This window comes from Onychomys torridus, chromosome 10 (genome assembly GCF_903995425.1).
Source record: "Onychomys torridus chromosome 10, mOncTor1.1, whole genome shotgun sequence".
Taxonomy (NCBI): domain Eukaryota; kingdom Metazoa; phylum Chordata; class Mammalia; order Rodentia; family Cricetidae; genus Onychomys; species Onychomys torridus.
Window position 1 is genome coordinate 94164649 of NC_050452.1, and position 12480 is coordinate 94177128.

General features: G+C 35.4%; 1 protein-coding gene across 24 annotated transcripts in view; it reads right to left on the reverse strand.

Annotated features, from left to right (window-relative positions):
• Positions 1 to 12480, reverse strand: part of Adgrl3 (adhesion G protein-coupled receptor L3) — a 763485-nt gene that overhangs the window by 25657 nt on the left and 725348 nt on the right. For 8 of the 24 annotated variants that reach the window (XM_036200934.1, XM_036200944.1, XM_036200936.1 and 5 more), the window contains 3 exons: positions 11015 to 11143; positions 6371 to 6388; positions 2879 to 4488 (listed from right to left, as the gene is read on the reverse strand). The exons of 2 other annotated variants lie outside the window; for them this stretch is intronic. In XM_036200934.1, coding sequence (XP_036056827.1) covers positions 3689 to 4488; positions 6371 to 6388; positions 11015 to 11143 — 947 coding nt within the window. In that variant the 3' untranslated portion in view covers positions 2879 to 3688. Of the gene's footprint in view, positions 1 to 2878; positions 4489 to 6336; positions 6389 to 11014; positions 11144 to 12480 lie in introns of those variants that run through there. 14 more of the 24 variants (XM_036200952.1, XM_036200951.1, XM_036200950.1 and 11 more) reach the window with 4 other exon arrangements.

The following is a 12480-nucleotide window of genomic DNA, read 5'->3' on the forward strand; positions in this document are numbered from 1 at the left end:
TTAGCTATGCAACAATACATGAATATAAGAAATGATAATCCTGAGTTCTATTACCTAGTGCCCTTACAAAGTATCATGTTACTTAAGACTGCAAATGAGGAAAAAACTTTTAAGTGTAAAATATTACAAAAAATATTATACTAGGAAGCAATAATTGGTTTGTTTCATTTACATGACTTTTTCTTTCACTTGGCTAAATAATGTGCTGGGTCTATTCAACAGAAATTTACTTCATGGAAAATATGCAAACAAGCATATCACAAATGCCACAGGGTCCTGAAAACCTAGAGTCAACATAAGGTTCAAGATAAGGGAAAATTTAATAGTATTAATAGATAAGTGGCTTTATACGAAATGGTGGGTGGGAGGAAGAGAGTCAGGTTCAGGACTAGCTGGTATAAACAGAACTAAATACACAGTTCTACTGAAATGAGAAACAGTCAAGTTCTTTACCCACTTTTTATTATAGTCACATGGGGAAGGGATACTCCCACCCTCTGAAAACTGGAGGATCTTAATTATTTCTGAAGCACATCAGTTATGATGTATGAGAGGTCTACAGTGACCCTTTCATCTTGATGCAAGAGCAAAGTTAAAGATCATATGCAAAGGCCTTCTACACCAGTTTATGTATCCAAGTGATCTTTCTTCAGGTTGTTCCCTGCAGAAATGGGGAGGCTACCTGTTTAAAATTCTGTATAATTAAACACAAAGTATCATATAGGAAAGTACCAATAATAGAGCATCAAGTAAGCTGAACTGAAGTAGTTTTCCCATTGTTCCCTGAAACCAACTTTTTTTTTCTGATGTTTTCATGAGAGTTTTCAAATAAAGCACAACTACTTGCGGTCCACAGACAATATGCATATTTCCAAGGCTGCCTTAGACATACCCACAGAGAGATTTTTTTAATTACCAAATATCTATATGATATATATGTGTATATATATACATATATATTTATATATATAAAACATTTGATGGATTAAACAACTTTTGGGTGTCAATATTGCCATGGCACGTAGAAAACTAGTTACTTCTAATGCTAATGCTTCTCCTCTCCTCCCATTTAAAATGTCCATGGACTTAAAGAAAATATTCTTATCAGTTGACTAAAATGGAACAATCCATGGGTTCTTTTGAAGTAGCTTTCAGATTAACATGTGTTCTGGCCCAACATAACTTTCTTCTGCACACAGAATTTGAAGGTTGTGTGGATAGCTGGCTAGTTCCACTCTCAGCTCTTACCTTGATTTATCATTTGTAGATGGCTAGTGTGTAGACTTTAATAAAGTAAGCCCAAGGATATATTACAGAAAGTATAACCTGGCAAGTTCATTTGAGCTTTAAGTGAGCTCCTTGTTCAGAAACTGCTGCTAGCAGAAGTGCAAGATTTAGAAGTTCTTTGGAAGTCATTAGTTTTGTCCTTATTTTTCCCCCCATAAACTAAAAAAAAAAAAAAATGGTGTAAAAACTGTCTGACATATGAGGCATGAAGGTACAGAGGATGCAATGGTGTGTGTGTGTGTGTGTGTGAAAGAGAGAGAGAGAGAGAGAGAGAGAGAGAGAGAGAGAGAGAGAGAGAGAGCTACAAAGGGAAAGTCAGAGGGATGGAGAAGGAGAATCAACAAAAAGGACTTTGAGATTGCCCACTTTAAAAGTCTTACACGCTGCCTCTACAATGAACAGGTTCTATGCCATTACTATTGCATCTCTTAATCAACTGAGTAAATTTAAATTTCCAAATTTCTCCATCAATATGGAGCTTGCAAAAACGTGGGGTGGGGGAGGGGGCTGACTCTTTGAAATGTGGTATTTAAAACATGGAATGAATGTGTATTTAGACACAAGCCTAGTTAGAGACTAGAGCTGCTTTATCAGCCAGCACAACCATAATCTTTGTTGACCCACTTGAGTGTGAGTTACTCATCTTGCTTCAGCCCATATCATTTCCTTGGTTGACTGTCTGCACACCCTGTAACATGCTGTGTTTGGTAAGTCAAAGCAGATTGATTCTTTGTGTGGCTCACTTGTGTGACAAAGGATAAGGAAAGCTTGTGTTCTGAAAAGGGAGGAAAGGCAAGGCAAGAAAAATGAGAAGGACATTTGATAATATAGTACATACGTCAAAAACAATCTCTTCTAAATCTCAATCAGTTGTTTATTGGTTGGCAAACAAGTTTCACTTTTACAACAAATATTAGTAATGAGGTCATCCAACTTGAGACCATACAAAATGGATCATAACTTAAAAAAAATTATATGTGCTGCTGATTTACCATTTGTATTCCTACATTACTTAAAATCCTGTCAAATAAATAAACTTTCCTGTTAACAGAAGATTTTTTAAAAATCATTTCAAAATAATTTGACCTTTCAACTCTTACTATGAGGGGGTGAATTTCCTCTAAGAGCTGGTAGTGCAGGTGCCCTCACAGGGGCAGACTGCGCAGTCAGCACTGTAACGCCTATGGAACACAGCTTTTCACATGCAGAAGCCCCTCTAGGTCTATAGACATGTCTTAGCTTCTAGAATCATAGCTACTGCCTTGGTGAGGAACTGCTTGCCAAATATGCTTTGCATTACAACAGATGTGCCCTGGAAACATAAGATTTGTCCTGCTCTAATTCTGCAAAATGGAGTTGCAAATATTCGGGTTGGATAAAGATATATAGTGAGGGAAGGAAGTCTAATTTTATTTATTTTATTTTATTTTTTGTAAAAAATAATTTGTTTGCATTACTAGAAAATGATTCTTATAAAGTGATAGCTTCATTTCTTTATTATTTTTTTTGCCAGGTGAATTTTTAAAGGAAAAAAAAAAACAGGTTGCGGAGAGAGGGGACAAAAGAAAAAAAAAGGAAGAAAACAAGGAAGGAAACTTTGCTCTTTTACTGGTAGACAAACTTGCAAGACTAGCACAAAAGAAAATTTCTTCTTCGCCACTACATTAACAGGACTCAAATTCTGGAGGAACAGAAAGCAGACTATATGCGCAATGCTAGTATCTGTACATTACATAGAAATTGTTCAATTTTTTTCTGCCATTAGTTTTATCATCAGTTAATATAGCGAATCATAAAATATGCATCTAGCATATAATTCTAGAATTCCCCTCCGTCAGATTATTAATTTTTGTTGTTTTGTTTTTTTGCTTCCCACAGCTATTCCTGCTGTGGTGAACTCAAGTTGTGAGTGACCATGAACCGCTATGTGACACAGTTCTGCTCCGCTTCCACGGCTGGGCAGCACTCCAATCTAGATGCAGCATTGTTGCTAATTTCAAACCATTGTTCTGGCCTTTAAAAAAACAAAACAAAACAAAACAAAACAACAGGTCCTTGTGATTCTAGTAACAGAGCATCAGAGATGTTAAAAACAAACACAACATAATTCAACAAGGCCACAATGAGCGCCATTTTCTTCGTATCTCGTTCATTAACATAATGAAGTCTCCATCTGAGAGATAGGACGGGAAAGAACCGGGCACAGGAGGATCTCAGCGTTAGCTTTCTCCCCTGGGCCGACCTAAAAATTCAAGTTAAAAAAAAAATGTCAAGAGAGTCTCTCTTTTTTGAGAACAGCATCAGATGTCGGAGTACACAGGATGACCACACTGCTTATATTGACTCAGAATGGTGCACTTGGTGTTTGCAGTCCTGTTGGTTGCCATCTCTGTGTCATCTTCTATAGACTAGTGACCAAGTGCGCGGGTCCTTTGGAAGTCCCCTCCGGAGAGGCCCCGTCTTTGTTGGGAGGAACTATGAATCCGTCACTGCTGCCACGCCCCAGCGGGTAGTAAGCGTGCAGCGGGTGCACGTGGTTTCTGGAGCCCAGGTTTGGCATGCTTTTGTAGTAAACATCTTCGGCGTCACCACCCTTGGCCACCGCGGCTTCGGTCTGGGTGCTGGTGGTCACGCTGTCTGCAGCGGGCACGCCGGCCAGGGCCGGCATGCTGGTGTACAGAGAGTCCCTGTGCGGTGACTGTGGGTCTTCTGTGTGCTCGTCGGTTAGCAGAGGGAAGAAGCTCTCGCTGTGGTCCTGGGGGAGCCGCCTCCTGCTGTAGTGGTGTGGCTGGTGGTTCTCCGTGGAGTACACCCTCGGGGGCAGCAAGGGAGCATCAGATTCCTCATGAATGAGTTCCAGGCCCAGACTCTCCTCATGGTTAAAGGACGCTGCGTCATCCAGGACGATGGCGTCATCTTCACTCCCACTGCCTAAGTTGTTCACCAGTTTGTTCATCATATTCCTGTTCTGTTCACTGGAGCGCTCGTGGTTGTTCAGGTATGAAGGGATATAGTTGGAAGTGAGTTCCTTTAGGATCTTTTTCTCTAGGGCGGTCTCGTGGTGGTTATAGCCACGGTCTATAATTTGCACACAGTTGCTCAGGTATTCACCGCCAGCAATGCTGTAACTGTTGCCATGGTTACCATTCAGTGGTAGAGTATCCATGACACTTGTATCCCTGGCATTGTTCAGAAGCCCCTCTGAAAAAGATTACAAGACACTATGACATTTATATCCAATGAGCCATTGAACACACACGCACACATACACACACAAACACAAAAGTAGAAACATTCATGGAATCTAAAATATGTATAAATTGCTAGCATTTTAAATATAAAATGGAAAGGAAAAAAACACTATTAAATCTATACATGTCAGCATGTATATATGTATAAAATACAAAATACTAACAGAAATGTTTTAACTAGAAAAAAACTAAAATAAATTTTAAAGAAAACTATGTTATTAATTTCAAATCTCACACAAACAGAATCTGATACATAAAGTTTATTTAGCTGAAAATGACAAATTAAAATAAGATTTTATATAGTCACTTATTGTTTTCAATTTATACACATCAAAGTCAGTTAAATTGTCATCTCTAACTTTACATATTGCTGAAATAGCTATCACATAATTCATGTGTGGCACTTTGAATATGTAATTCAAAAGTAAAAGAAGAAGCTTTTGGTAATTTGATATATAATTTAGGAAGATTAAAATAATTGTTGCATACAAAACTACAAAAGGATTATATTAAATTTGCAAGTTGTGAAATAATGCCCAGTCAAATGAGTGGCACACTGAGATATATACTTTCAAAAATGTTTGGAATTATTTGTAATTTTTCCTACTGTAATCACGTTAGTTATTACTATGTATTAACCCATAAGTTATTGTTTAGGGTTACTGAAAAATACTACCGAAGAACGTGTAAAAACACAGGGTTTTAGTCCTAAAAGCACAATGTCATTATTAAAATCACCATCTTATGATGACTGATGACTTGGGATGTATTAAAATTTAGTTTTAAAGAAGCTAAATATCATATTCTGGTAAGAAACAGCTGCAGGGAAATAAATTTAACCACAAACTTCTTCAAGGTTTTTGCATTCCCTTGAATAAGCAGAAGTTCAAGAATCTTTAATAGTTTCATAAATCACTTTAAGCACATCCACAAAGAAAAAAAAAAAAAACCTACACATTTAACCAGTGTTGATAACTAAGGAAGGGTATTTCCGAAAAATTACTTGAAGAATTCTCTTAAACCTCTCAATACATTTCTAAATTGTGAAAATATAGCACTCATTCTATATCTGTGATGCAATTACGTTTATGAAAACCCAGTTCAATGACAGTTGAAATGACATGTCACGTATATGCCAATTTTATGTGGATTTTCACCTTCTTTACATTCAAGAAAAACAGATTTCAAAAATAACATTTCATAAATCCATGAATGAGCAGTCACCACAGACATAGGTTGAAGCGATTTATTTTCATGTCATAAAATATCTGGTACACAAATTCACAATGTTAAGAAAAAAGAAGTCAATGCTTTTAAAAAGTGCTGCATATGACAGGTGATTGCTGCTGTAGAGGCTGGTATGATATGCTTAATGGTTATGATTATGTTGCTGATGCATTGAAACACATTTTTTAATTTCATTTTTTGTTGTCAATGCATTTGGTATTGGACTTCAAACAGCCATAGAAAATTAGGTGAGCATGTTGCAAATGGGACACATTTTTAATGATGGAATGCACTAATTGAAATTAAAAGTTTATGGGTTACTTTGCAAAAAAAAAAAAAGGCTTAATTTAAAAACAATTTAACTCACACAAACACTACATGAGACTTAACAGTTATGTTGATTATGTGACAGAATAAAAGAATCAGACAACAAAAGCGTCTAATCTCTATCAGCATATATTTATAGAAGTTGATCTACAGGCTCTTTAGTTTTGAAATTGTGAGATGAACTGTTTTTAATAACTACATCATCTATATGTGATGCAATAAAAGTGAACTGAAAAAAAATTACATTTGATATGCAATGTTTAGCTTTACTCCCATACTTGTCTCTCTGTAGGGCTCTAAACGACAGCATGAAGAAAAAGAAAGAAAAAACAGCGAGTAAGCTTACAGCGACAATAGGAGAAACGTGAGTCCAAAGCAAATTGATGATATGCAGAAAAAAGAGTCACAGGAAACCATTTCCACTGCCCCCACATTCACAAGTCTGTGTTACATGGTTTATCATAATTCAAACACTGAAATTTTAGCAAAGAGTCCTCCACCTTAATACACACCAATACAAGGATGCTTTAATAAGCATTTCTATAGCTTGCAAATTTCATACACATTGATATGACACTTAAAATTGTCCCACGGACCAAGACTAAGAGGTGGGCTATGACTATTTCTTTTTCTTTCTTTCTTTACTTCTTTCACTCTCTGTTTTTGTTTGTTGTTTGCTCATTTTGTTTTGTTTTTGAGAGACAGGGTTCTCTGTGTAGCCTTGTCTGTCCTGGAACTCACTCTGTAGACCAGGCTGGCCTCCAACTCCGAGCTCCATCTGTCTCTGCCTCCCAAGTGCTGGGATTAAAGGGTTGGGCCACCACCACCTGACTAAGCTATGATTATTTCTTTCTACCACTGCATTTCAATATGATAGGTATGTGATATTAGAAAGTGCCTGCTATAGGAACACCTTATGCTTTTTTAAATTATTTAGTGAAATTAAAAATAAGACACAGAAAGAAAACCTGAGTTGAAGTTTTCCTAATGGCATTATTTTGTCACGTGTTTCTTCCCTTTGCCTGTGCGAGAGCTACTTTACTCCATTTTGCCTGGACAGATGCTCACATTAAGAAGATGTTGAACTATAGGGAAATATGAAATCCACTTAGGGTTTTGCCTCCGGATATGTGGAAGAAAAACTTGCAGCCTCAGTAAAAAGTTCCCTTTGGATTGTAGCATCCTCTACTTAACAAAATAGCTTGGGAGTAGGTGAGTTAGAAGACAATCCTAAGAAATTTTATTCTCAGGAAAACCTATCTGTAATCAGAGTAGAAGAAGAAGAATTATTCTTGCTGTTTTGTTTATAGGAAAGTTAAAATATCCAAAAATAAACTCAAGGCATCTTCTGGGCCATATCACTTAAGAAGATTCTGGCTTGTATTTCAACCAGGCTTCTTTTTTGACAGTGGTGTTTTTGTTAGTGTATACTAATTGCACAAACTTATGAGTGGATATTCCATATATTCATAGTTTGGTCATATCTACTGGCTGAAGGAAGAGTTTTTATATTTTAAGTATTGATTTACTTCTGACAAAAAGAGATGTGTCACATTTTAAGAGGCAGAGGAAATCCCACCTAAAATTCTGAATTAGCTTTAGAAGCAGAGTTCAAAATAAACAGCTAAGCTGTTTATCAACATATCCAAATGCTTCCAAGCTCATTGTAGCTCATTAAATGAGGCAACTAAGATCAAAAGAGCCTGGACGTGATCTGATGCTGCACTGCTGACTCAAAGAGCGAGAACCAGGAAGGTGGTCCTATGCTCTTCCTGGCTCTGCTGCAATCTCTTGTTCTCGTCTGCCACAGGCTTTGGAAGCCATAAGGGGTTATTAATTTGCATTCTATACAGCTTCTCATTCCAACCATATATAATGCACTCTTCACTGCATCCTGTCCTATGAGTTTATGTCTCTCTTTAAAGTCTTAGATTTGCATTCAATTACTTTGAAAAGTACATTTATTTTACTAAAATCATGACCTTTTCTTCATACAATGTTGTTTTGACAGGTTTTTCAATGAGACTTATCTTTGTAAAAATTGAATTTCTCATACTGACAAGAAGATAATGGTCCAGAAATAGTATACATGAGATTTTTAAAATATTTCCATACATAGTCTCCAAATTTACTATAACACATGTATATTCTTTGTTTTTATTTCTAACTATATACTTCAGTAACACTATAAATACATTTTCTACAAACCTTAAGTGAAGACATTGCAAGCAAGAATAAATACTTTCAATCTGAATGTTCCAGTGCCTAAAAAGCATTGGCACAATGGAGTTAGAGGATCCCCAAAACAAAATCAAGTGGCAATTTAATACGAACCACTCCAGTACATACCAAGCCACCTATAGTTCATGTAAGAGTTCACCTTGCCAGTAAGAATATAAGTGCATTCATCTGAAAGCATAAGATTAGCAGCAACATGACAATCACCAAGATTTATTTTGGCTAGTTTTTCAAAATGTACTTTGAGCACTACTACAGTTCTTTAATGTCTTAAAAAAAAAAGACCTACAACATAAATAGCTACATAATTTCACCTTTGTCTCTGACAACAAAATTACCTTAGTTTTTTTTTAAGAATATTTAGTATAATTTATTAAATTTACTGAAATAAAAGACAAATTGATCTGGATGAGGTCTTTGTATATTTATTAATAATTTTATATAACAATGTCTATTTGTGGATTACATAAGAATAATACTGTGTGAATATGGTATTATTTTAAACTTCACATTGTAAATATTTTGCTTCTATATTTTTATATGCATTTTGTCTAGGTTGCCCCAAGACTGCTTTAGGCTTTAGTGTTAGGTTATCTTTTGGAGGTTTACTCCCAGAACTCTATTATTTAATCATTTTTACATGTGTTTCATATTTTTAAATCTCCTTGATTTTTAGATGAAGATGGAAAGGTAAATATTAGATTAGGAAAAACAATTCAATTAATACTTGCTAGTTTTTCTTTCTAAAGGCAATTATAAATTATATACAAAAAAGCAAAACAAATGTGATATAAATTTAGCATTTAAAACAATTACCAACATCTTGTCTAAGAGGAGTAATGTTGAGTACATTTAATTAGAAAATATTGTGCAAATAGTCACATAACATCATTTAAAATGTGCTGATATCACAATATGTTTTAAGTTATTTACAATAACATATTTACTTGTCATTTGGCCACAGGAAAATAAAAAAAAGGACAAAGTGAAATGTTTTTTTTCTACTAGACTGTTCTGCCAAACCACGTATGGCATATTTAAACAGTAGACAGTAGAGAGGGTGACCATCAAGGGGCCAGGAACTGTCTCACATTGACCATTCTGTTGGATTAGGGAAATGGGAGAACAAAGGGAAACATATGGGCTGCTTTTAGTATTTATAGGATTACCAAATGAAAGCAGAGTACTGAACTCTTCTTTACTCCAGAAACTAACCTAAGCAGCATAGCCAGGGTGATATACACACATGAAAAAGAAAGTGAGCACTGCTATGATAAGTGTACGGGATCCTGTGGGGTGAAGGCCAATGTTCCAGGAACAATTCAACCTTACAGGCATCAGAAAATGAGCTCACACACTCTGCCCCTCCTTTTGATTCTCAAAGACCGAGATTCTTAGACATGTAGTCTTTAAGAAATTCGATGGGACTGAAGGGTTGCCCAATTATTTATTTGCAAGCATCTTAAAGTCACCGTTTAATGGATAACTTTAATACTTCGAAAATTATTTTCAGATAATCCTTTGCATCTAGGAAGGAGCCACTTGGGCAAACCCAGATGATATGAGATGCTGCTGGCACACACAGAGAGAACCCCGCCTTGTAGAATGGGTTAGACGTTTACACAATTATACCTCCAACCCTTCACCTCAGATTCAATGAAAAGCAAGCAAACAAACAAAAAAACTCCTAAATGTTCTGAGTCTAACAAAAATCGATTGCTAATCTATCACATTCAGTTTAAAGAAAACAAAGAAGTCCCTATCTTGGTGAATTTTTTTTGGAAATATCATTTTAAGTAAGTGAATCACTAGGTGGGACTTTTATTTTGTGCAACTTTTACTTGAATAATTTTTGCAGTCTTTTTACATGTATAGAAATAGGATACTTAAAAATGCTTTGTGCCCTAAGCAAACTCTTATGCTTGTAAAAGATTAAAAAACAAACAAACAAACAAACAAACAAGCTTATACTATAAAATTTTTAAAGACAGATTTGCTTATTATTTTTGAGAGATGATTTTTACATAATTTTCAAGCAAGACAATGCACAGAGAAACCATCATCACAGGAAGCATGGTATAAAAGGAAATTTTGTTGCTGGCCTGGAACAACGCCTGTGAGAGCCGAGGGAGAAGTGAGGGGCTCCTGTCATCCAGCTGGCTGCTCGCTCCTCTATGGCTTAGGTCAATGTACTTTCCCCTGGAGTTAATCTAACGCTTTCATCAATACTAATGCTTTGAGCACAGAGTGAACTTCATGATACAGCAAAGAAAGATCTATTTCCTCAATCTTATACCACCAAGACTACTGAATCAAGTCTCCCTTTGTCTTACTTACCTTAGACAAATATTCTCATTTCTCACAGTAAGTACACAGGTATTTAATATAAAAATAAATGAGTAACAAGGATGTACTGACAAACCACAATACATTTCATAACAGCACAGGAAAACCAACACATACTGATGAATCAGGCATTTGCTTATCAGGAGGCATCTACTTCTCACTAAGGAAACCTAAGGAAAATGGAAAATAAAAGCACCAAGAGGGACAGAATGAAAAAGGAGTCTGTGTGTCTGCTTCCAAACAAAGGAAAGACAGGAGAAAAGAAAAGAGAATGTGCCCGTAAAAGCTACATAAAGCGGGACTCTCACTTGAAAAACTTAAGATAAACTCCAGCACACCTTGTGCGTTGTACATGCTGATAGAAGGGTTGTTACAGACCGCCGGTTCCCCAAGCAATGTATTATAGGGATTGTTAGTACCATGCGGACGAAGCAGAGCATTGCTTATAAGATGATTAGCCATGGCTCCTGGAGCAGCCCCATAGAAAGACAGAGAAGAAGAAAAAAAAAAAAAAGGTCAATCAGGCAATGTGCTTGATAAAAAGAAAGGACACATTTAGAATGACAACAGTTGACATAGTCCTGATTACAGGCAGGCAGCTAAATAGACTAAAAAAAAATATGCCACTGGCACACACATTTCAACGATGCACATATCTGAGTAAACGGGAAAGGATTTACAGTGTTGATTAAGCCACATTTAGGGTGTTCTCTTTCCCAAGGTCTATGCAAGAATATATTCCCATGCTTGTAAAAACTGAAATAAAAATTAAAAAAAGATAAATAAATCAAATCTTGCCATCCATACAAACAAAACACATAGCTAAAGCCAGAAAAAGTAAAGGTTAAAATGTAGAACAAAAGCTAAAATTAAACAAAGACATTCCCTCATTCACAGAAACCACTGAGGTTTTTCTTTTTGCATGAAAGTAAAAAAAGAATACAATGCAATAAGCATGACTGAACACTCATTTGGAGAGCAGTTGTTGACACAACAGAAAAATTTGATATTGCTTAAAATTCTGTAACAAATATTTAAATAGAAAGAAAATAAAGTGCAATTACTCATTAGTACACCATAGTAAGCATACTAATCTGGTGATTTAACAAATATGATGAAAATCATACAGTTATTAATTTTAAATAAAGTATCAACCTCTTAGTATTAAGGAATACACACACTCACACATATATATTTTCCATTTTCCAACTAGTTGTTCAAATGTTGGCATATTAAAGTAACAAGGTTTTATATGCTTGTAAACAGATATTCTTGTGTCTAGTATGTAACACTACTATGACAATATGCTGCCTACAAAACCAATGACCCCAAATAGAAAAGATAAGAAGAATAATTTTATTAAATATACCTACAGCATGTATGAAAATGATGTTAGATTATAATTTATGTGAGATGAAGGGGATAATGTGATTGAGGAAATACAAACATAAACCATATCAGGAGATAGGTTGAGAACATCAGTATATGTTAGAATGAACATATATGCTATATTGATATGAACTAATTAAATATGAGAATGAACATATAAGCTGAAAACTGAGAGAATATATATAATACAAGCTAATTAAATATGAGACTGGACATACAAGCTGAAGATTGAGAAAAAATATATATTACAAACTCTAGACAGGGAGAATATATTTGTAATAAGTCTATAAGTATTTGTCATTTTATTAATCTAAACTATAGAAAGACCACTGAGGAGTTAACATTAAGAAGCAAAAAAAAAAAAAAAAATCAACATTAAAACCAAACAAAACACAGTTGGAAAGAGATAGATAAT